The sequence below is a fragment of the Acinonyx jubatus genome, chromosome B2 (genome assembly GCF_027475565.1).
Source record: "Acinonyx jubatus isolate Ajub_Pintada_27869175 chromosome B2, VMU_Ajub_asm_v1.0, whole genome shotgun sequence".
In the NCBI taxonomy this organism is placed as follows: domain Eukaryota; kingdom Metazoa; phylum Chordata; class Mammalia; order Carnivora; family Felidae; genus Acinonyx; species Acinonyx jubatus.
In genome coordinates, this window is record NC_069385.1 from 59,557,781 (window position 1) to 59,584,941 (window position 27,161).

General features: G+C 35.8%; 1 protein-coding gene across 4 annotated transcripts in view; it reads right to left on the minus strand.

Moving 5' to 3' along the window:
• GRIK2 (glutamate ionotropic receptor kainate type subunit 2) overlaps positions 1 to 27,161 on the minus strand; it is a 648,818-nt gene that overhangs the window by 252,672 nt on the left and 368,985 nt on the right. For all 4 annotated transcript variants that reach the window (XM_027057188.2, XM_027057189.2, XM_027057193.2 and 1 more), the window contains exons 7-8: positions 12,165 to 12,308; positions 9,674 to 9,781 (exon numbers count right to left, since the gene is read on the minus strand). In XM_027057188.2, the coding sequence (XP_026912989.1) occupies positions 9,674 to 9,781; positions 12,165 to 12,308 (252 nt within the window). The remainder of the gene's footprint in view (positions 1 to 9,673; positions 9,782 to 12,164; positions 12,309 to 27,161) is intronic.

Below are 27,161 nucleotides of genomic sequence, written 5' to 3' on the forward strand. Positions count from 1 at the left end.
AAGATATGGAAACAACCTAAGTGTTCAACAGTAGATGAAAGGATAAGGAAGTGGAGGCATATACGTATACACATATATGTGTATATATGTATATATACATATATACCTCATATTACACAGCAATGAAAAAAGATACCTTGTCATTTGTGACAACATGGATGAACCTAGAGAGTATTATGCTAAGTGAAATAAGTCAGACTGAGAAAGACAAATACCATATGATTTCACTCACATGTGGAATCTTAAAAACAAAACAAATGAATACAGAAACCAAAAGGAGAATCAGACATAAACATAGAGAACAAAGTGATGGTTGCCAGAGAGAATGAGGGGTGGGAATGGGGTGGCAAAATGGGTGAAGGGGGCTGGCAGATATAGGCTTCTAGTTATGGAATAAATAAGTCAAGGGTATAAAAGACACAGCATATAGAATATAGTCAATGATAATATAATAGTGTTGTGTGGTGACAGATGGTAGTTATACTTGTGGTAAGTGGTAAGCATAGATAGCATAGTGTATAGAGAAGTTGAATCATTATGTTGCATACCTGAAATGAATGTAACATTATGCATTAACTATACACAACCCCCCCCCAAAAAAAAATCTACAAGGCATTAATGAAAGAAATTCTAGAAAACACAAATAAATGGAAGGATATTCCATAATCATGGATTGGAAGAATTGATATTGTTAAAATGGCCATACTATCCAAAGCTACCTACAGATTCAATGCAATCCCTATCACAATTCCAGTGACATTTTGAAATAAATAGAACAAATAACCTTAAAATTTATATGGAACCACTTGCATACACACACGCATACACACACACACACACACACACACACACAATCCAAATAGCCAAAGCAATCTTGAGAAAGAAAGAAAAAAAAATAAAAAGCAGAGGCATCACATTTCCTGAATTCAAAGTATATTACAAAGCTATAGTAATTAAAACAGTCTGGTACCAGCTTAAAAAACAGACACATGGATCAATGGACTAGAACAGAGAGTCCAGAAATAAGTCCACATATATATGGTCAATTAATTTATGACAAAGGAACCAAGAATACACAATGGGGAAAGCACAGCCTCATCAATAAAAACAGGACAGCCACATGCAAAAGAATTAAACTAAACCACTATTTTACACCATACATAGAAATTAACTCAGAACGGATTGATTTGAATGTAAGACCTGAAACCCGAAAATTCCGATAAGAAAACATAAGGAGTGAGATCTTTGACATAGGTCTTGGCAAATTCTTTAAAATCTGATGTCAAAAGCAAAAGTAACAAAAGTAAAAATAAATAAATAGGACTATATCAGACTAAAAAACTGCTGCAGAGCAAAGGAAACCATCAATAAAATGAAAAGGCAACCTACTGAATGAGAGAAAATATTTTGAAATTATACATCTATTAAGGAGTTCATATCCAAAATATATAAAGAACTATTTCAACTCGAGCAAAACAAAACAAACAAAAAACCCTACAAACAATCCAAATAAAAATAGGCAGAAAATCTTAACTCTTTTTCCCAAAGAAGATATAGAATGCCAACAGGTACAGGAGAATAGTCTCAGCATCTTTCACCATCAGGAATATGCAAATGTTTTAAACATTATGTTTAAAACAGTCCTAGCACAATGTGGAGTCTCCATCGTAAAATTTTTGTTTTAAAAATATTCTCAATAATTAGTTGCTTCTAATCATATGACACATTAAGTATACTTTGCCTGAAGGATATTTACCATTCCTTTAGAAGAAGGGACATCCCTGATAGTACTATTTGAAGGTATCAAGAAATGGAAAGCATAAGGAATGTATTGATATTAAATGCTAATTCATATTTGGGAGATGAATATTCTCTTCAATTGATCAAATATACACTGGTGGACTGTACATATCTCCATTAACTAGTATACCCATACTTTCTAGATAATTTACAAAGTCAGGTTCTCAAGCCTATATGGTGGGATACAGAATAATGAAAACAGAGTGTTTTCAATACAGTAGTTGTTTTGCTAAGTGTTGCAGGCAAATAAGAGACTTTTTTCTCTTACTTACCTCACCTCTTCTAATGTTGGATTTTTTTTTATGAAAAGTAGAGATAGTTATTTACGTTACTGTCCAATAAAAGTACTACTAATAATTAACGGTTGCATATTTTTATTGGGCTACATGGTAACAGAATTGGAATTGGTACCTGATGTCCCAAAGATAAACGTGAACCATTTCACAGCAGTGCCTATCTGCTGCATGCCAGGAAGAATTCATAGTAAAGAACAATTACCTGGGAACGGAGCTACCTTCATACGTAAGTGATTTTGGCCTATGAGGACCATAAAAAGAACCTCTCAGTTACACTCCAATTACTTTCCTAAAACTATCTATCCACCAGTTTCCACAGGGGCTGGAATTTCACCATTTGAGAAATACAGTGTTCACATGAGGACAATAAATCAGTAAATACATAATCATCTCACAGAAACGGATGACTAATCTAAACATAGATTTTTCACCTTTAGGATTTTTATTTTTGTCTAGGGCAGAGACAACCATAAATATTAACAAAAAGTTAAAGACAGGTGATGTTTTTATTTTTTTAATAAAATTTGAATCAATTAATTAACTATTCTCAAATATAACAATGTGGTAACGTTCAATTAATTAAGGACTATTTTTCCAAGAATAAAAATGTAGTTCAGAGATTACATTAAAATCAAATCAATGCTTTAAAAATTATATTTACTATACATGCTTAATTCAAAGTCAGTATTTGGTATTTTCTGATGGGCCAAAACAAGAAAAAAAGTCAATATTTGGTATTCTCTGATGGGCCAAAATAAGGAATTGTGTGCTCTCAAATAAAATAATCCAATTGACTTCCAAACATAAATATCATCTGTAAATAGTTATTTTAAATATTTTGCCACTCTGAAGGTTAAAAGTCATCAAGCAAAATAGTGACTATAAACATACTGGCACACACCAAAAATACCGGTACAGTACAGTTGTGAGATAGGGCATATAATGAATTCTAAATGAGAGTTAGACAAATTAAATGGTTAACATCTCCAAAGAAAAACGTCAGGCTTGGATCCTGCCTAGGATGCATTTTTGCTTTTTAAGAAGCAAACAACACATTTCTGACTAGTCGACATCACCATTAGCATTGTTTTCTTACAGAGAAGCAAAGAAATCTCAATTCCTGGGAAAGTTGGGGGTCACTGTCGTCATGGGAACCAGGATATATGTATCAAATGCCATCAAAGAGAGAAAGATAAAAACTACTATGCATCAGGTATCTAGAAATCTATCAAAGAAATAGTTCTCACCTATCTAGTGTGGATTTTCACACTTAGATAAATTTTGAAGACTGTAAATTCCATTCAGACACCTTTTTCATAGGGAGTTAATGAGTACAGGATTCTACAGGCAAGAGAAAGGTCAATAGTAAAGACTTCCATAGAAATTACCACTTGTTCTAAAAATATATATGTTCTATAAAAAGTTTTTCAAAAAGCAATTTGAAACGTGTTCTGATCCTGGAACATCTAGGCCTGTAAATTTAAGCAGGCAGGGTTTCACTACTAATTCTCACCCTCTTCATACATTGTGAAAATATTTGAGTTTTCAGTAAGAAGCCTATGGATTACTGACACCAGTTTCTACAAGTGGGCCCAAATGCAAGCGGTAAATATTCAGAAAAAAATGTCAAAAGTTGAAATGGAGCTTCACTTGAAAGTAAAATATGATAATTTTATACTATATAAAAGTTTGCAAGTATGGATTATCTTGCTTTATATTATATATATTATATATATTATATGTATATTTATACATATATAAATATTCTATATATAATATATATATATAAATATTCTTAACTTTGTAGAAATTGGCAAACATAGATTTCATAAAATGACCTTTTGTAGCCACTTGTTTTTTTCAAAATTTCCCCTAAGGATATACAAGTTAGAAGCTGATTTTATTATAAAAACATGCTGAGGCAAACACCGTATTATTGTTCATAGTCCTAAACATTTCCAGGCTCCTTAGTACCATATCTGGCCAGAGAAATGCATTGGTTTTAGCCTTATGGTTTTTTTTCAAAATTAATATAAAATTAATACACAAAGCCAATTTTTCATAAGGATTAGACTCTTTCCACTGAGAAGACAGAAAATTCTGTTCTCCAAGTTCTATTTTAACATTTAATATAAATATTACATTCAAGAGGCAATCAGCAAAATAACCAAAACAAATAGCAAAGTTTGATGCTGGAAAAAAGCCATGAGGGTTACACAAGAATGATTTTAGTTCAACACTCTACTTGGAAGCTAGTATTCTCTAGTACAATAAAAATTCATTTCAATAGAGCCTTTTTTGTAGTTGTTGTTTGTTTTTTTTTTATTTTTGGGGGTTTTTTGGAGAGCACATAACATACATAGTAGTCACAAAGCACATTGAGTAAGAAAACTCAACCATGTGGTAGGATTAACTGATTTTATTATTATTTTACTTATTTATTTTTAATTCAGGTGTAATTAATATACAGTGTTATACTAGTTTCAGATGTATAAGTGATTTTATTATTGCATTGTAGTTTCTTGAAAAACTTTTTTTAAGTATAAGTGGTTATTTTCCCCAAAATGGTCTCTACATAACTCACCGTGCAATGGAAATGCACTATTATCCTGGAGTGTCATCAACTCAATTCAAACCTGTCTTATGTAAAAGCTTCCAATTGTTTTTGCTCTAAATAGAGTCCTTGTGACTATTGAACAGGTCAATATTTCTTAACATCTTATGCCATTTAATAAGGTCTTTTGTTCCAAATGAACCTGGCCTTTCCTAAGGACATAGATAAGCTTCAAAGGACTAGGTAAGTAAGGTTAAACCATTTCCAGTGGTAAATCATATCCTGCTTACATATTCAAAAAAATAAAAACTAAAAAACCTCATTTTATTGTCAGTTATGAAGACATTTTTATTTTCCTAATGTCGATTTTTCTTGACCTTATTATTTTTTCTATTTCTTCCTCTTCTGTCAAGTAACTTCAGTAATTCCATTGACAGACTGAATATACAAATAGACAACAGTTTGACCATGTATGAAAATAGAACTTGACCCTGAGCCTCTGGAGCAAACAACATGGGAAGCCAACCACAACCTCTAAGATATCAGCCCAAAATGGTCAAAATTTATTCAATAACCCCCAGCTTCCCTATTTTTTGCCACCATTCCAACTCAGGATCAATCAGAGAAGCTCAAATATGCCCTCCAAAACAATCACCCTAAATGCCCTGCTTCTCATTAGCCCATCTCATTTCCTCATGTCAACAATCTCCAATCAGAGCACATCTGAGGCCTCTTTTTCCACGATAAAGTTTTTCCACTGACCTGCCCACCTTTGCATCTCTGCCAAATGCAAGTGATGGTGGCTAGAGGAAACTGAATAACTTCTGTTTGTTCTCATTTAAGTGGTCTTTGTTTATTTCCACACCATAAACTTATATGATGAAAAAGGGGAACTTATATAAATCATTATTTTTACTCTTTGATAAGAATTGGAATGTCAAGATTAAACTTTGCTATGTGGGATGCATTGTGCATCCTTATAAGCTCAGACTTCAGTGATCCCTTCTCCTATACTCTAAAATCCTGCACCCCTTGAAGGCTTGACTCATAACCCCAGCCCTTTGACTAACTACTGGGTTTCTCTGTTCTCACTGTGTAGGTGTGGGGCAAACCTGAAAAAAAAATTTAATGCTGTGCCATAGGAAAACAACTTTGCACCAGACACTTGAATAAGCATTCTATGTGAAGTACCTTTTATGATTCTCATGGTGACCGTGACCCTTCATTCATTCAAGTCAATATTTCTTGAGGATATACTTTGTGCCAAAGAGTTTGCTAGGCCTTGAATATGTAAATAGTGGGACTGGGGGCAATTTTTTTCTATCTAATAGGACTGGCTAGGAACATGGTCATTTTTTTCATAAAAGTACACATAAATACATAATAACACATTGTAATATGTGCCAGGAAGGAAAAGTACAGGGCGCTATGAAAAACTTAAAATTGCTTAGGCTTATGGGACGTCTATCTAAGAAAGAAAGATTTAATCTGTGATACCAGCGCCCCCCCCCCAACCCCCGCGCCCAAGATGAGTAAGAGTTAGCCAGGCAAAGGGCTAGGGGTTGGTTTTCCAGGCTGGGAAAACTCTACTGCCAAAGTAATAGAGAAAGCTTTGTGTCTGTGTAAAAAATGAACAAAAGACAGTGTAATTAAAGCGTAAAAAACATCTAAGATGGTGATGAGAGTTGAGAGGGGAGGTAGGCAGTACTTTGTAAATTATATTTGGATTTTAATCAGAATACAGTAGAAATAAGTGAAAGGATTTAAACAGAGCAATGACATGGATCGATTTACTTTTAAAGACACTGCTCCAGCTATTGTTGTGTGAAGAATGAATTGTAAGGGGGAGTAGAAAAGTGAGGCTTATTGGGGCTCCGATGTAGAAGTCCAGGTGAAAGGTACCCTGGCTATGATTGCAACAATGGATGTGAAGAGAAATAGATGGATTCTAAGCATATTCTGGAAGTAGAATATGCAATATGTTCTTCAAACTGACCAGAAGAATTCAAGCTGGGAAAACTACTTATACTTATATTCCTTCTCCTATTCTTGAATGTTGAATACCAAGCTCTTAAAGAAAACAAACTGTCCTATTGCCTGAGGTAGACAAAATCTGGAACGGCACCTACAGTCCCCTAACCCCCTTATTCTTATTCTCCAGGCACTCCCATGGCCTGGAGAGCGTGTATGGAAAGACGCAACGGGCTGTGTGTGCAGTATTAGTGATCCGTCTTAGACAATGGCTAAATGGGCTGGGTTCTAATCACGGTCCCAAGGAAAATATTCAATCTGATCTCTGGGCAGTAAGTGGAAAAGATGTGTTCATAGTCACACTTCAACCCCAAACTCAGATCTTTAAACATGCCTCACCTTTCTCTGTTTGTTGGAAACAAACCTGTTCCTTTCTGGTTTATCTGCTCCACAGTTGTTAACATCAGAAGCATGGACTTCTTCCTATTAACTGTTTCAGTCCTAATGTTCACCTTTCAGAAAGTGATCCAAAATCTATGATTTTCATGACGTATTAAAAAGTCATCTTTATTTTTAACACTTATTACTGCATAATCCTATATTATACTTTTGTGAGTCCATTTATAATTGGCAGATTTCCTTCACTAGAGTATAACCTTCATGAGGGCACAAAATAGAGGTTCACTCTATATTTGTTAGAGAATCAAATGAATAAATGAAGTGTGTTGGACAAAGATTACCAAGATAAAGCTAGGAAACGGTGGTAGGCATGAGGAGAAGTAATGGATAAAACCAACATTTTACACATTATTTTGTTCATTTTCCTCACCCAGTCATGATAAAATAGAATTGAGAATAATTAAATTCCTAGCCTTGACACCTATAAAGATTGTATTTACAGGTTCTTTCAGAGGCCATGATATTCTCACTTCAGTCTGTCCCAGAGGGAAGCCCTTTGCACTCTACAATTTTTGAGATGAGGAATTTGGCACAGACAACTTGGGTAGAAGGGTGAAGTTCACACACTTGTGACAGAATTATAATTGTAATTTAAAACTCTTGGATCACATCTGTTGAACCTTCCAAACTGTGAACTCTATCAAAGTAGGAACTCTGTCTTTACATCTATGGGTTGGTAACTATATTTTTCAGGACAAAGTAAAAGTAAAGTCAGCAAGACTCATTAGTTTTCTTGAATTAGCTACTGCCATCACCCCCTGATGTAGTTGAAGACACTTTATTTTGGAGAGATTAAGAAACTTGTCCATAAATAGTAAATGGCAGAACAAGGATTTGAGCCCAATTCTGTCTGAATCCACACCTTGATTTCTTAACCATTCTACTAAGTTAAAATATGAGTACATTTTGCTACTTAGCAGCAATTTACTCCTACTACTCAAAGTCAAATCCCTCACAATGGCATTTACAAAAAAATTCCCATTATTCTTAAGATCTGACCAATCTAAATCCCACCACCATCTTTTAGCTGATGACTCATGTACTGATTTTTGAAGATACGGGAAACCTTTGATTTGAACTTTTAATTCCCCTTCTCTTTAACTTGCCTTCACTCAATATCAGTACCTTACATGCTTGCTCAGATTTTTTTCCAATTTCTCTCTAATGACAATTTCCCCCACTAATTTCTTCATCAATCTTTGATTTATTCTTTTATCATTGGCTCCTTCTACCTTTACCACCTGGCTCCCCCATTACTCCTTACAATCATAGTTCCAATGCTCTGCTCTTCTTTGGACTAACAACACTGATGAAGATTCAGTTTCTGCCTTCTGTTACTCTTTCTTCATCTCTCACTTCCACTCAGAATAGTTTTAACTTCATGGCTTCATATTAAAATAATTTCAAACTATAATATCTTCCAATGCATCTCATAGGCCTTTGAATTTGTATTGTATACATTGCAAACACTTCAACATGGTGCTCACTTTATGACTTAAATCTAGCATTTTAGCTCTATATCCCACTGAGTGAGTGTGCGTATACATATACACATGTTCAATCAAACACTATGCTATGTCTTTACACATGTTATTATCTCTTTTTGCAATGACTCAATCTCTACCAATCAATAATTCTCCATTATTCAAAGCCTAGTTCAAAGTACCTCATATACTATGACTCTATACTTAATTATATCCTTTGTCAGAAATAGTCTTTCATCGCTCTTTTAAAGCTTGAAACACTTTTCCATTGTATTTATTCACAAATGTGTTATCTGATCACTCTAAATAAAAAGCCCCGTGAAGATAAAGATTGTGTGTAATTAATCAAAACAAAATTTCAAATTTCAGAGGAGTGTACAAAATTATTTTTGAAATCTCAAGGTAACATGTATAGCTTATCAGAATGACTGATCATCACATGTACCTGGTAACCATTATATTCAGAGTCTGTCTATAATCCACATTAGAACCTACAGAAAGATTCTCTAATGTTTCCTTTATAGGGTCTATCATAATAAGAAAGCATTACAAATATAAACAAACTTACACTACTATATTTTATAGTAAGCATATACCCAAATTCTGTAATCCTTGTCTGTACTTACCTCAATCCCTATAAACAGAATCAAGTAAGATTCTGTGTATTTATGTTCATACCTAATTTATTTTGTGTACATGAATTCAGACATTTCACATGAATATGACCCAGCTATGGAAACATACTTCTGTATTTAATTCTTTTTTTATGACCTGCTCTAAATAGGAAACTCTAGGCAAGCAAAAGTATAAATATTTTTTAACTACTGTATTAAATCTTAAGGTCAATAAAGATGATATGCATCTCATGGTATAAGAAAAACCTGGGTGAGAAAATAAAATATTTCATTGTCTTAAGACACCCATTATCCTTGAATACTAAGTCTCCATTATTATACTCAATATAACAAATTGAAGATGTATTCTTAAGAGTTATTCAATAAAGTTAAATGCCAATGAAATGTGGCTAAGAGAGGGAATATTTCCCTATTTCTTCAGTAAGATATGTTTCATTTAATAATTAAAGTAAACAAGTTGAATGACTCAAGTACCTTTTCCAAACCTTCTTCCTTCAGGCTGATCACATCCAAATCAAAATCTGTTCGTAAGCCATTGGTTTTATTGAAAGTTATTCTGCCTGTGAGACCTTCCCAATGTGCCTACAGGGAAAGAAAAATGGATTAGTAAAGAAATAAAGAAAGAAAGAAAGAAAGAAAGAAAGAAAGAAAGAAAGAAAGAAATATAAAACATTTTTTCACACAAAAAATAACAAACATTATTTTCTTCTCCTAAATTGACATCACTACTAATTTTTAAAACATTTTTTTTCTCTTCTGAAATTTAGAGGATTTTTTTTTCTACAGAAATTATCTTAGTCACAATGCAGAATTTATTACAAATTTTTCATTTTAAATAGTGCCCTTTGTAGGTATAACTTTTTATGAGAAATTTGAAGATAATGTTTTAAATAGCAAACTTCCTTCAGCAAACTGACAATAATTTAGTTACGTATTATAATAAATGAGACAGTGAATGTCTCACTGGAGATTGCAAATAGAATTACTATTATAAAATACCACTCCTAAATTCATACTAATATGAACATAAACTTATTTTATTACAAGGAAAGAAAATGAATTTAGGAAAACCTATGTTATACAACTTCAATTATGCACTTTCCTCTTAGAATAATTAACTTATTACTTTATTTTCCCTTAAGTGAGACTGGGAGAAATATATCCAAATTACTTCATATCTAGCTATACTTCATGTAAAAAGAGCTTTCCATGTAATAGGAAGTGGAAATAAAATTTTCCAGTTATACAGTGGGTTCACCCATCACAGGTAAACAAATTTTTGAGCTTTAGTTTTAATATAAAAAGTTTTCTCATTCTGCTAGCTACATAGACAAACTAATGTTTTCCATATTTGTCATTTAGAAATAGTTTAGAAAAATAGTTATATATGAAAACTTTAAGTAATGTATACTTACAGTTAAATGTTTGAAAGAATATACACCAAGATCCAAACAAATAAAACCAAATAGATTATAGGTAACATTTCAATAAGCACTACAAATGGATATCATTATTACATTTCTTAGGTTCCGTGTATTTCTATACTTATGTATAGGGATCCCAAAACAGTTTTAGGCTGATAAATTACAAATAAAACAGAAAATATTACAATACATATCTACATACATATTACAACATGTCATCACTGAGTTTAAACATGTGTTAACCAGTCTCCAATAAGGAAGAAAAAATATTGTTAACCCAAAATCTTCCAAAAATAATAACCTCAGATGATTAACAAAAACGCATATTAGTACAAAAATAGACATTGTGAGCAATAAGTACTGGGGCGCCTGGGTGGCTCAGTCAGTTAAGCATCTGACTTTGGCTCATGTCATGATCTCGCAACCGTTTGTGAGTTCGAGCCCCGCGTCGGGCTCTGTGTTGACAGCTCGGAGCCTGGAACCTGCTTTGGATTCTGTGTCTCCTTCTCTTCCTGGCCCTCCCCAGCTCACATTCTGCTTCTCTCTCTCTCAAAAATAAATGAACACTAAAAAAGTACAGAAGTAGAAGCGTAGGATAGTAAAACAAATCTGGGATAAAGGCAGTATAAGGAAACGCTCATCAGGTGAAAATGCACAACTAGTAACAGTGAATCACAAATTTTACTCTGACCTTCCTAGTGACCAAAGCAATGAAGAAAATGTGATCTAAACACAACACATAGGGTCCATATTTTAAGACATACCAACTGCCCAGGAGAAGCAACTTTTCATGGCAGTGAAACCTGAGAGGAGTGTCTCCTGTTGGTCCTCATAAAGAGGCACACTGTGTGATTTAATGGACAAGGTCCTCAGCAACACCTTACAATAAATATAATAGTGAGTTTCATACAACTGTTTCTTATATGACTGTTGAACACACATCTCAGTACTCAGATGCTGCATTCAGAAAGCATTTCTTCAACTAGCCAAGTCTGTGCACTATGTTTGCAGCCCTCTGATGTTCAGTTTTAAACCAGATGTAAATGTAGAATGTGAAACAAATAAATGAACTACGTATTCTTCAGGGAGTGTCATTTCACCTATCTGAGAATATGTTAAAAATTACACAAGGAAAATTCATAGGTATTCTTTGCCAAGGAACTGGAGATTCTTTAAAAAAATTTTTTTTAATGTTTTTATTTATTTTTGAGAGAGAGATAGAGAGACAGAGACAGAGAGAGACAGAGAGAGACAGAGAGAGAGAGAGAGAGAAAATGGGGGAGGGGCAGAGAGAGAGGGGGACACAGAGTCCAAAGCAGGCTCCAGGCTCTGAGCTGTCAGCACAGAGCCTAATGCCAGGCTCAAACTCGCAAACTGTGAGATCATGACCTGAGCTGAAAATTGTTAATTTTGCTTGTACGGAGGAAGAAAGTAAGTTTAATTAAAAGATAAAAGTTCACCTGTGAAGAAAACTGAACTAATCTCAAATCATTCACCTTGAGGACAAAAGAGAATAGGCACATGTGCTTCTCCTGACATACCTCTTTGATTAGGCTCATAAAACGGGTCCCAAAGCGCCAGGGTTTGTGTCTATTACACTGTAAGGAACTGACTGTCATCTGGGGAAACTGTTGGACGCCCACAGACACCACGTGCACAGCATCATACATTAGAGCAGCGTCAGTCTGAAAGTCAAGAAAAAGGAAATATGGAGTCAATACAACATGTGAAACCCATGACAGAAGGTTTGGAAGGGGAGAGAAGGAAGAGGTAAGAGAAACAAATACTCAGTTTATCTTTACGTAAGTGAGACAACAGTATTTCCAATGATCTGGTTCTCTTAAATAAGGTATTGTTATCAATTACTATATCAGCTCCATTAGAACATTTGACCTATCCTCCCCTTCCTGAAGTAATAACCCAATTTCATATTGTCCTAGTATCTTTGTTGAAGTAGGAAATGTGTGAAGACATTCATTATTTTATTTTTTTGCCATCCCCTCTGTCTCTGTCTTACTCTGTCTCTACACACACACACACACACACACACACACACAATGAATGCAATTAGGAACATTTTAAATGATTAAATAAATTACATATTGTATATAAAAGTAAATAAACAATTTTCTTGTATAGGAAGAACAAAAGAGATTCGAAAGGAGATTCACCTAAAAAGCTTCGTTATAACCCCTGATCTTTTCTTCAATTTAATTTTTCAGAAGATTCAATCTCAGAAATGAATGCTACTGTTTTGAATCTCAATACATGTATTAATCCCTTTTTAAGAAACTAAGCTTAATCCCCTGTCCTGTTTTCTTTTCCCCCAAATTTCCATATGAATAAAAGTTCATTTCGTCTTCTCAAGTAAAACGAATATGAATTCTGTGTTTGCACCTGCTCAAATGACTGTCCACTTTAGAAACTGATGATAAAAAATAAAATGTTTGTAAGTCGAAACAAACCAGAGGCTCCATGACTGTCAGCAGCTGTGTTAAATGGAGCCTCACATTGTGTTTGACGGATGGATGCCAGGCTCACTACCTACAGAAGAGGGCCACACTGATACTACGGCTAGAAATGAACTTTGGGCCATCTGCTTGGCATGCTTCGGAATAAAAGCATATATTTCCTCTTCTCATTCACACAATTAGTGAGCTGTGAAATGAATTCCAAAATGGATAGGAACCCTGTAGATTATAGCGTTTGCCACAATACAATACAAAATGAGTACACACAGTAGCTTTCATGCAAATGGATCCTAAGGAGCTTTACCACATAAAATGCAAGACGGCTAAAGAGCACAATGCAATGACAGAACATAATAATAATGCCATTTTATAGTTCATAAATCTTTGGGGAATATAGCTCAGATTCATAACCTTCACTTTGTAAATACCAGCTGACTACTTTCGCATACTCTGATGGCTGCAAAGTGAAAAGAGAATCATGGAGTTGATACAGGCATACATCATGAGCCTGAGGATTAGACTGATATTTGTCTTTGGCCTGAAGTAACATTCAGGGGACATATCTTATACAGCACACAGGTGGTCATAAAAACAGTTACCACAATATGAAAGACACATTTGATTTTAAAATAAAATAAATTAAAAAAAAATATCACCGTTAACAAAGGTGGAGAGGAATGAACACTTTCAAACACTACAAAGATAAAGGGCAATTTTGCAACTTGCAAAAGAAGCCTTAAAAATATCCATGTTCTTTTTAACCCAGTAATTTCTTTCTGGAATTTCCCATAAGGATATCAAAGATAAGACAAAAGCTACATACATGATTTATTTTTATTTATAAAGTGGAAACCTACTGAATGTTCAAATTAAGGACACACAATAAAATCACAATGATATTACATATAACTAAGAACTATGTTTTGAAAAATAATCAATTAGATGAGAAATTGCATGTGATATGATGCTAAGTGTAAACACTGATGATAACAGAGCTGTATGTCCAGCATAAACTATTATACATCTTCATGTACTTCATTATGTACTATTTAATTTATTTAATTCTCACAATAATGGTTTAATAAAAGCACCACTATTGTTCCCATTCATCAATTGACAAAACCAACTTTGAGAGATGTTAAGTAACTAGGCAAAGTCACACAGTTATTAAGTGGAAAGACCCAGATTCAAACAGACTCTCTGCTCATAGCTAGTATTCTTAACCACCATATTACATGTTACATCAACAACAGCAGATCAAAAAGAAAAAAATACACCAAAATGAAACCAATAATTACTCTTGAAAGTTAATAATTAATGGAACTTAATGTTTTCTTTTTATGTATTTTTCTACAGTTTTTTTTTAAATTAGAAGATTGCTGAATACCATTCAATAATTCTCAAGATGAAAATTTGTATCTATTCCCACAAAAGTAACTAAAAGAACATCAATACAATATTACTACCATCCTGCCATGATTTACTTATGTGATCTTATATGACTTACATGATCTTATATGACTTATATGAACGTCCTAGAATAGTAATCTTATCTAAAATGGCAATGCTGAGAAAGTATTTTACTAATTTAAGAGTTCAAAAACTGTTTTTGCAACAGAGTTTCAGTGTCAAGATCAGGACACACTAGCTGATAATAAAACTATTTAAGAGCTATGATTTTAAATGTAATTATAAAAGACAATAAATAATAAATTTAAAAAATAAAAGATAAACGAAATTTTAAAAAGAAAGATAATATTTATTAAATATAAGAGAAATATTGGAGAAAAAAAGTATAAGTACTTAATTTGCTAATCAAATTATTTCTTGAATTTCCAGTTTAAAATATGCTGATTTATGATAAAGTAATACACAGAACTTCTGAAACTACTCTCTACTTATTTATCGTTGTCCTACTTTTAAATTGGTTGTTTTATGTAATAATGAGACATTTTCCGTATATACCTGATATCCTGTCAGATTCAACTTCACTGTCTTACTTAAAAATCTATATGTACACAAATTCTTTCACCTTTGTAAAGTTGTGAGAAAACTCTAGTGTTTCAAAAATGTTTTTCTTATTTTCACAAGAATGCATATGCTTGAAAATGTGTCTTATACTAGTAATAGCATTAGTTAACACTCATTTAGTATTCAGTATGTATGAGGCATTCCCTTTAAACCATTCCCTTTAATTCTCATAGCCATCACCTACTTGAAATCCACTGAGTTTGTACTAAGTAGAAAATTAAGTCAAGGAACAGTTAAGTAACTGGCCTAAGCTCCTAGCATGTTGAGGTGGAGATGGATCAAATCCATACAATCTATGCAGAGTTCATATCTTTCTCTTTTTTTTTTTTTTTTGCTCAGAGTTCTATATTTAATAAAGCAAAATAGTGTAAATGCTTTTGAAGTTACAACATGAAATATCAATAAGTACTTGAATGCATTAATCCATATTATTTTTCAATAAAGCAGTAAATACTCGAGACCCACTCGGAAGATGGTGGCGAAGGAGGACGCTGGGCTCACTGTGTCCTGCTGATCATGTAGATTCCACCCACATCTGCCTAAATAACCCAGAAAACTGCCAGAAGACTAGCAGAATGGACTCTCCCCAGCCAAGCATAGATGAGAGGCCCACGGAAGACGGTTCAAAGGGTGGAGAGGTGGTGCGCACTACACAGACTGGTGGGAGGGAGTCAGGGTGATGGAGAATCAGCTTGATGGGCAAGGCAGAGCCCCAAAGTCTGGCTTGCAAAAGCAGAGGGGCCAGACAGAGTGTGTTCTGACAGCCAGTGGGACTTAACATCTGGAATGTTATAAGTCAACAGCTCTGGTCGGAGAGCGGGAGGGAGAGTTGTTGAGCCCTGGAGGACAGAGCTCAGCTTGGCGGGGAACAAAGGCACTGGGAAGCCCCATGTCCCTCGCCAATTCCCCAGCCAAAATCCCAAAGGGAACCAGTTCCCGTCATGGAACTTGCTTGCACAGCTCAAACACCCAGCGCTGTGCTTCTGAGGATCCATTCCTCCCACGGGTCTGCCTCCCTATGGTTGCCTCAGGGCCCCTCCCGAAGCAATTACTGAAGGCAAAGCGAGCTGAGCCTGCCCCTCCTGCCCCTGTGCACTTCAAGATCCACCTTGGCTAATACGCCAGATCCCATCGAAGCAGTACCACAAGACCGGCAGTGTGCAAGTAGCCCAGACAGAGGCCACACCACTCCACATTGAGTCCTGCCCCTGGGATAGGGGAAGATAAGGTACACACCAGTCTGTGGCCCCAGCGGTGGGCTGGGGGCAGACATCGGGTCTGACTGTGGCCCCGCCCACCAACGCAAGTTACTCCAGACAGCACAGAGGAAGACCCCTGCAGTTCCCCGCCACTCCAGGGACTATCTAAAATGAGGAAACAGAAAAATTCTCCTCAAAAGAAACTCCAGGAAGTAGCGACAGTTAACGAATTGATCAAAAATGATTTAAGCAATATAGCAGAAAATGAATTTAAAATAATAGTCATAAAATTAATCGCTGGGCTTGAAAAAAGTATAGAGGACAGCAGAGAATCTATTACTGCAGAGATCAAGGGACTAAGAAACAGTCAGGAGGAGCTAAAAATGCTATAAATGAGCTGCAAAATAAAATGGAGGTGACCACAGCTCGGATCGAAGAGGCAGAGGAGAGAATAGGTGAACTAGAAGATAAAATTATGGAAAAAGAAGAAGCTGAAAAAAAGAGAGATAAAAAAATCCAGGAGTATGAGGGGAGACTTGGAGAAATAAATGACATAATTAAACGAAATAATGTATGCATAATTGGGATTCCAGAGGAGGAAGAGAGAGGGAAAGGTGCTGAAGGTATACTTGAAGAAATCATAGCTGAGAACTTCCCTGAACTGGGGAAGGAAAAAGGCATTGAAATCCAAGAGGCACAGAGAACTCCCTTCAGACATAACTTAAATCGATCTTCTGCATGACATATCATACAGAAACTGGCAAAATACAAGGATAAAGAGAGAATTCTGAAAGCAGCTAGGGATAAACATGCTCTAACATATAAAGGGAGACCGATAAGACTTGTGATGGATCTGTCTACTGAAACTCGGCAGGCCAGAAAGGAATGGCAGGAAATCTTCAATGTGATGAACAGAAAAAAAAAAAAAAAATGCAGCCGAGAATCCTTTATCCAGCAAGTCTGTCATTCAGAATAGAAGGAGAGATAAAGGTCTTCCCAAACAAACAAAAACTGAAGGAATTCGTAACCACTAAACCAGCTCTACAAGAGATCCTAAGGGGGATCATGTGAGACAAAGTACCAGAGACATCGTTACAAGCATGAAACCTACAGACATCACAACTCTAAACCCATATTTTTCAGTAATAACACTGAATGTAAATGGACTAAATGCATGAACCAAAAGACAGAGTATCAGAATGGATAAAAAAAACAAGACCCCTCTATTTGCTGTCTAAAGAGACTCATTTTAGACCTGAGGACACCTTCAGATTGAAAGTGAGGGGATGGAGAACTATCATGCTACTGGATGTCAAAAGAAAGCTGGAGTAGCCATACTTAGGCAAACTAGACTTTAAATTAAAGGTTGTAACAAGAGATGAAAAAAGGCATTATATAATAATTACAGGGTCTATCCATCAGGAAGAGCTAACAATTATAAATGTCTATGGACCGAATACAGAAGCACCCAAATATATAAAACAATTAATCACAAACATAAGCAACCTTATTGTTAAGAATGTGGTAATTGCGGGGGACTTTAATACCCCATTTACAACAATGCATAGATCATCTAGACACAGGATCAATAAAGAAACAAGGGCCCAGAATGATACACTGGGTCAGATGGACTTGATAGATATATTTAGAACTCTGCATCCCAAAGCAACAGAATATACTTTCTTCTCGAGTGCACATGGAACCTTCTCCAAGATAGATCACATACTGGGTCACAAAACAACCTTTCGTAAGTATACAAGAATTGAGATCATACCATGCATACTTTCAGACCACAATGCAATGAAGCTTGAAATCAACCACAAGAAAAAGTCTGGAAAAACTCCAAGAGCATGGAGGTTAAAGAACACCTTACTAAACAATGAATGGGTCAACCAGGCAATTAGAGAAGAAATTACACAATATATGGAAACAAATGAAAATGAAAATACAACAATCCAAACGCTTTGGGATACAGCGAAGGCAGTCCTGAGAGGAAAAGACATTGCAATCCAGGCATATCTCAAGAAACAAGAAAAATCCCAAATACAAAATCTAACAGCACACCTAAAGGAAATAGAAGCAGAACAGCAAAGACACCCCAAACCTAGCAGAAGAAGAGAAATAATAAAGATCAGAGCAGAAATAAACAATATAGAATCTAAAAAAAACTCTAGAGCAGATCAATGAAACCAAGAATTGTTTTTTTGAAAAAATAAACAAAATTCATTAACCTCTAGCCATGCTTCTCAAAAAGAAAAGGGAGATGACCCAAACAGATAAAATCATACATGAAAATGGAATTATTACAACCAATCCCTTAGAAATACAAGCAAGTATCAGGGAATACTATGAAAAATTATATGCCAACAAACTGGACAACCTGGAAGAAATGGACAAATTCCTAAATACCCACACACTTCCAAAATTCAAACAGGAAGAAATAGAAAGCTTGAACAGACCCATAACCAGAGAAGAAATTGAATCAGTTATCAAAAATCCCCCAACAAATAAGAGTCCACAACCAGATGGCTTCCAGGGGAATTCTACCAGACATTTAAAGCAGAGATAATACCTACCCTTCTCAAGCAATTCCAAAAAATAGAAAGGGAAGGAAAACTTCCAGACTCATTCTGGGAAGCCAGCATTACTTTGATTCCTAAACCAGACAGACACCCAGAAAAAAAGAGAACTACAGGCCAATATCCCCGATGAATATGGATGCAAAAATTCTCAGTAAGATACTAGCAAATTGAATTCAACAGCATATAAAAAGAATTATTCACCATGATCAAGTGGGATTCATTCCTGGGATGCAGGGCTGGTTCAACATTCGCAAATCAATCAATGTGATACATCACATTAATAAAAGAAAACATAAGAACCATATGATGCTGTCAATCAATGCAGAAAAAGCATTTGACAAAATTGAGCATCCTTTCTCAATAAAAACCCTCGAGAAAGTCGGGATAGAAGGAACATACTTAAACATCATAAAAGCCATTTATGAAAAGCCCACAGCTAATATCATCCTCAATGGGAAAAGACTGAGAGCTTTATTCCTGAGATCAGGAACATGACAGGGATGGCCACTCTCACCACTGTTGTTTAACATAGTGTTGGAAGTTCTAGCATCAGCAATCAGACAACAAAAGGAAATCAAAGGCATCAAAATTGGCAAAGATGAAGTCAAGCTTTCACTTTTTGCAGATGACATGATATTATACATGGAAAACCCGACAGACTCCACCAAAAGTCTGCTACAACTGATACATGAATTCAGCAGTCGCAGGATACAAAATCAATGTACAGAAATCAGTTGCATTCCTTTTTTTTAATGTTTATTTATTTTTGAGACAGAGAGAGAGCATGAACAGGGGAGGGGCAGAGAGAGAGAGACACACAGAATCTGAGGCTCCAGGCTCTGAGTGGTCAGCACAGAGCCCGACGCGGGGCTCGAACTCATGGACCGTGAGATCATGACCTGAGCCGAAGTCGGACGCTTAACCGACCGAGCCACCCAGGCGCCCCACATTCTTATACACTAATAATGAAGCAACAGAAACACAAGTAAAGGAACTTATCCCATTCACAATTGCACCAAGAATCATAAAATACCTAGGAATAAACCTGACCAAAGATGTAAAAGATCTGTATGCTGAAAACTATAGAAAGCTTATGAAGGAAATTGAAGAAGATACAAAGAAATGGAAAAACATTCCATGCTCATGGATTGGAAGAATATTGTTAAAATGTCAATACTACCCAAAGCTATCTACACGTTCAATGCAATCCCAATCAAAATTGCACCACCATTCTTCTCAAAGCTAGAACAAGGAATCCTAAAATTTGTGTGGAACCACAAAAGACCCTGAATAGCCAAAGTAATTTTGAAGAAGAAGACCAAAGCAGGAGGCATCACAATCCCAGACTTTAGCCTCTACTACAAAGCTGTTATCATCAAGACAGCATGGTATTGGCACAAAAACAGACATATAGACCAATGAAATAAAATAGAAACCCCAGAACTAGACCCACAAAAGTATGGCCAACGAATCTTTGACAAAGCAGGAAAGAATATCCAATGGAAAAAAGACAGTCTCTTTAACAAATGGTGCTGGGAGAACTGGACAGCAACACGCAGAAGGATGAAGTCAGACCACTTTCTTACACCATTCACAAAAACAAACTCAGAATGGATAAAGGACCTGAATGTGAGACAGGAAACCATCAAAACCCTAGAGGAGAAAGCAGGAAAAGACCTCTCTGACCTCAGCCGTAGCAATCTCTTACTTGACACATCCCCAAAGGCAAGGGAATTAAAAGCAAAAATGAACTATTGGGACCTCATGAAGATAAAAAGCTTCTGAACAACAAAGGAAACAACCAACAAAACTGAAAGGCAACCAACGGAATGGGAAAAGATATTTGCAAATGACATATCAGACAAAGGGCCAGTATCCAAAATCTATAAAGAGCTCACCAAACTCCACACCCGAAAAACAATCCAGTGAAGAAATGGCAGAAAACATGAATAGACACTTCTCTAAAGAAGACATCCAGATGGCCAACAGGCACATGAAAAGATGTTCAACATCGCGCCTCACCAGGGAAATACAAATCAAAACCACCCTGAGATATCACCTCACACCAGTCAGAGTGGGTATAATGAACAAAACAGGAGACTATAGATGCTGGAGAGGATGTGGAGAAATGGGAACCCTCTTGCACTGTTGATGGAAATGCAAACTGGTGCAGCCACTCTGGAAAACAGTGTGGAGGTTCCTCAAAAAATTAAAAATAGACCTACCCTATGACCCAGCAATAGCACTGCTAGGAATTTACCTAAGGGATATAGGAGTGCTGATGCATAGGGGCACTTGTACCCCAATGTTTATAGCAGCACTCTCAACAATAGCTAAATTATGGAAAGAGCCTAAATGTCCATCAACTGATGAATGGATAAAGAAATTGTGGTTTATATACACAATGGAATACTACTTGGCAATGAGAAAGAATGAAATATGGCCTTGTAGCAACATGGATGGAACTGGAGAGTGTTATGCTAAGTGAAATAAGTCATACAGAGAAAGACAGATACCATATGGTTTCACTCCTGTGTGGATCCTGAGAAACTTAACAGAAGACCATGGGGAGGGGAAGAAAAAAAAAAAGGTGGTTAGAGAGGGAGGGAGCCAAAACATAAGAGACCCCTAAAAACTGAGAACAAACTGAGGGTTTATGGGGGGTGGGTGGGTGATGGGTATTGAGGAAGGCACCTGTTGGGATGAGCACTGGCTGTTGTATGGAAACCAATTTGACAATAAATTTCATAATAAAAAAATAATAATAAATAATAATAAAAAAAGCAGTAAGTAGTCAACAAAAATGGACTGCAGAGTAAGGAAATGTAGATTGTGGAGAATTGATACTACAATATCACAAAAAAGAGATACATCAATGTATGGGATTGGGTGAATAATAGGTTGTTGGGAAGTTATTAATATTAATCATGATTTTGTGAAAGTAGATTTCTTCCATGCAGTTGCTGCTCAGGAGGTTTTCAAAAGGAAAAGGTCCTAGAGTGTCTTACAAAATCAGGCTTAATGGAAGTATCTTTCTCCCAACTCTAAAGTGTAGAAATTAATTGAGCTGCTCTTCCTAAGCCTTCCACCTTCTCATATTGACTTTATAGTCCCTTGCCTTGACTTTCTTCTTGGTGGAAAACAGGAAGAAAAAAAGGGAGGAGGAGTGGAACAGAAGAGGGAATAAGTAGAGGAGACACACAGGTTAATTACTTTATCAGTTTTATAATATCATTATTGTTATCAAATTACATTGCATTCTTAACTCTATACCACACATCTTTATGTCAATGTCTTTATGTGCATTGTCTCATCTAATTCTACCAAGGGTATGTTTTCAGTGATACTACTATTACGAATTTAGAGAGAAGGAAGCTAAAGCTTAGCAAGGTTAAAGTAATTGTCTCAAGGTCTCATCACCTTGAGAAATAAGACTCAGGCAAAGCTTGGTTCTTTGAACTACTGTCCAAACTATCATAACAAAACTCTGGCAGAAATAGGACTTAGAAACACGACTCAGGCAAGACCTAATTCTTGGAACCACTGTCTGAACTATCATAACCAACTACCTCTCCTAAGCCATATTCCCACTGAAACTATTAAAGGCAATGAATGATAAACTGATGGCAGCAAGTCTCATATCTTTGGAAGTTCTGCTGAACACCAGACAATTATGTCCTCAGGTCCCAAAAACTGTATGTCTCTCAGCTGAGATTCAAATAAAAGTTTATTTGGCTCCCAAGTCAGATTTTTTTCTTTTACAGAATAGCTACCTCTAAAGAAAGCCTCCGAGTTAAACATAACTGTCATTTAACCAATTAATTTAAAATGGAATATGTGTACAATTTGGTTATTAAAATCCATAAGTGGCTTGGATAAAGTTGGAGTCACTCACATCCTAAACTACAAAGACAAAAGCTAAGCAGAGAAAAAAAATTGGCAATGAAGATAAAACAGTCTGTCCTATTGTCTCTCTTTTAAGAATAATTACTTATATATAAATAGATCACACTTATCGCAAAGCTAGAATATCTCTTTGCCATGGGAATACAGCCCATGTAATAATTCCATTTTCAAGGAAGAGCAGAGTAGGTAGGTACAGACAGATCTAAGTGCAAACTTCCAAGCTTCACTGCGAGGTCAAGTGTCTATCGATACTAATAGGAGCCCCCTTGAGAGCCTACCTAAGACTAGACTGGAATTGAAACTTTATTTTTCTTTCCAAAATAAGTTAGCTAACCTACAAAGAATATCTGTCAGGCAAAAACTTTTTTTGCAAACCTTTAAAATTGTGTGATGTAGTCCTACACATTTCAATAAAACTGTAGTGATCTCACCAAATGGGTGTCTTGAAAAGAGCATGAGAAGTGGCTTCGCATACAGTTTAAATATGCAATAACCATCTCACTAACTTATTGCTGGGTTTATCTTATACCTAGTCTAATCACTTTTAGGCATGGAGCGTGTACAGGGAAGCAGGTGGAAGAATGACAAATGCTAATTTCTATGGCTGAGCTATTGCCGCGGAAATTGGTTTAGTCACCCAGTGTGATTTCATCTATCTCAAGCAATCTTAAGCCTGATGAGACTCTCAAGTATTGAAAGAACAGTTTATATTTCTTTTATGCTCTGGAAAAGTCTACTATACATTTTTAAATAATTGAAGAATCATGGAAATTAGATATTCTCAAAAGTTCAAATGATAAAAATTACCATTGTTTAATATTTTTGATTCTGTATGTATAATTGAAACATTTCTCAATATATAAAGGCAGGAATAATCATAGATGCTGTGAATGGTTAAAACATTTCTATATATTTAGATTTCATTTACAGAAGAATTTGGAACTAAGTAGTTATTAGCAAGCATGTCCAAATTGACTGCATATGTTATTTTCTGGTTTTGGTCACTGTAATCATCATCATTAAATATCTCCTTTGTAAAGTTCTGGGAGAGATAGGAGTTACAAAAAAAATTAAACATAGCTTTTATTTTCATGAAGCAAACAGTTAGAAATGAGCAATTCTGAGCTCCATATAAACTCACCAGGGAATACTGGTACATAAAATCTCTCAGATATTCTAAAGGCTTAGCAAAAAAAAAAAAAGGCTGTCAAAAATATTTATTTTTCTTTCCAATGCAAAAAGCATCCCTCTGTCCCTCAAGAAATGTGGCTTTTGGGTACTGACACTGAATTGTCACTGGGGAAACTTGGAGCGTAACCTTTCCTAATTTATTTTCTCTATTATGCCAAGCAGAGTTACATTTGTGACAATGTCATTCTGCTTAAGCACTTTTTGCACATCAGGGCTCTTGGCTTAGGTTCCAAACACACCCAGTGTTGTATGTAATAAATTACATTTAAATGTAATCACTCTTAAGAATGACACGATAAATATGTTCTATCTTGACTTAGTGATGGTTTCATGGGTACAAATATATGTCAAAACTTATAAAATTGTATAATTCAAATGTGGGAAGTTTATAGTATGCCAATTTTAGTCCAGATAGACTTAGATAGAATTAAAGAGTGATCATGGACTTTTCTGGAAAGATGGTTCATAGATATCATTTTATTCTAGAAGTATCTAGAATCCTCCCAAACTAAGCATCACTGATCTGTATCTTCTTCCTTCATTGCACACTCTAGTTTTAATAAAACTGCTTATATTTCTTCCTTTTTTTTTTCTTTCTTTCTAGATCACAAGCATCTTTTGGGTAATAACCATGCCTATCTTTGTAATACCCTGTGTAGTATTCCATACATTGCCATGCCCATAGTAAGTGTATAAAAGCATTTTTCAATAATTTGACAAATTGAACTCAAAAGTTCGTTTAAATTGTAAAAGAAATTGGTATTAGGAAACTCTGAATAACAATCACACTTTGCCACCTAGCTAGAATGTATTACCTCCCAGAGGTACAGTGAACCAAATCTGCCAGCAGCTCAGACCTGGGAGGAATGTGAGCGCAGCCTCTGTCCCGTTTCTAAATGAATTTATAGTAACAGTTCCGTGAACACATTTATCTTTCCATTAAATAAGTGCAGGCAGGTCCCCTCTGAGATCTGAATGCTAGCTGGCAGGTGGCAGATCCATTCTGGAACTTCTGTCTCCGATTTTGTTCATTCCTGAATTCCCACCTGAAGTTCAGCGCACAGCACAAAAAGCAGCATGGTCTAACAAATGGAATTTAAGTTTATGAATTCTGGCTCTTTCATTTCATTGACTTGCTCCTTTATCTAAAACAGATAATAAAAAAATTAGATCCCCTTTGCCTTGTTTTCACATTTTATAATTGGACATAAAAAATGATGATCTGCCCTATCTTGTGCTTATTGGAAAATCACTTTTAAAAACCAGAGAGTTCCAGGAGAAAAACAATTACAAATATTATCTTCAATTAGAAGATGCGGACATTAAGGGCAGTGGGGAAAGTGTGGATTCTGACCTCTGGAGCTCCCTTGTGCAGACAGCACAAGTCTAAAGGGGACAGAGAATCATCCACCCTTCCGAGCAAGGGTGAGGATCACACATGGAAGGCAGGCTGGTGTTTGCTTATTCAGCTGGCACGCTGCACCAGCACTCTGCCCGGCTCAGAGCAGGTGCGCAGAGTCCGCTAACTGAACTGAGGGGACTGAAGAAGAAATGCCCTCAGACCCAGTCGGGAGCCAATTGTCAGAGACAATTCTCCCAGTTACACTGCAGCTGCCATCATGCTTTCTCTGCTGCCGGCTCATTGTACTACTCTGAAACAGAGTTCTTTACCAGCAGCTGCGTGGCCCACACAGACTGCATGAGATAATACATTAAAGCAGTGTGCACAGTCTCTGGCACATGGTGCATAGGCAGGTGTTAGACGATGATGATGATGATCACCAGAAGAGCGGTAATCTCTTCAAGATGGATACGGTCCAAAACAAGGAACTGGTTTAGAAAGCATAATGTTTCAACCCTTCTGCACCCACTGTTACCCTAAACGAGGGAACAGAACTCATGCTGTTCAAGAAAGCAGACCAAGTTCTGAAAGGGAGAGGAGAGGAAAGGAAATTACCAAACAACAACAACAATGTGATCCCTATGAAGTGTGATGTGTACACAATGCCACAACTCAGAGCTCAAAAACAAAAATCCAAAAAATAAAAAGCCACAATCCTGCATACACCCATGTTACCTGAGAGGTTTCGAATTTAAGAATAAATATAAGTAGTAAAGTATTATAGTATCTTGCATTTGTTACTAAAAGAAGGGCCACTATTGGACACTTACACACCAGACAAATCTGCCTTGTGCTTGTTCTAGTCTTCAGGTTCTCTATCTGTAAGAAGAGGGGCTGCAACCAGTTGGATTTTAAGGTGTTTTATGGTTTACATTCATATTCCTAGGAAACTTACATTTCATTCCGATTTTATTTTGGCTTTTTCAATATAATCATTATCTTAATTTATCTATCTTCTCCCCATAATTCTTTATGCTTTATGTGCTTGTGTGATAAACTTTTCTACCAACATTTCATATAAATTAATAAATAATGGAGATCAAAAGTCACCTTTCTTTATCCATTGTCTTGTGGGGCCCAATAAAATCTTCTAACACTTGCATTATATTTCCTTTGTTGGTTAACTTCATTGCTAAACTACTCATCCATGGTAAAACCCACCCTGGCCTCGCAATATTCTACAGAGGAAAAATAAAACCCCTTTTCTCCTATCCAAATTCATTCACTAAGATCTCAGGATTTTATCTTCTTTTGTCACCTTTTACATAGTAAGAGCATGGATATGCCTATATTTCACATTTTTTAACTGATCAGAGATATCCCTCTACTGCAGATTAGTTGAGTGAAAGGAGATACCAGAAACTGCATGATGAAAGATCTTTAAAAGCAATATGAATTTTTGTAGCTACCTGTTTTGTATTCAGCACTCATGAAGGCTAAAAAGGGGTAAGAGTTAAAGGGGAAGACACAAAAAAAGAGAAAAGAACCAAATGGGTTTCAGCTTCACAAATTGATGAGTTAGAAAGAAAATTCAAGTTCAGTAAATGCTCTGAAAATCAAGTGAAGAAGATAGTACCAGATGACAGTGTTGCTGGATTTCAGCAAAGAATGGTCTGGGCCAGAATTAATGTCATGAGTAATTAAAAGATTCATTTGCTTCATGTCTCCGTGAATTTGTGAATTTGAATAAATGTCTCTGTCTCTTCAAACCAATGCCCTCTGGCTTAAGCTAAAAGCAACCAAAAAGTAGTGACAG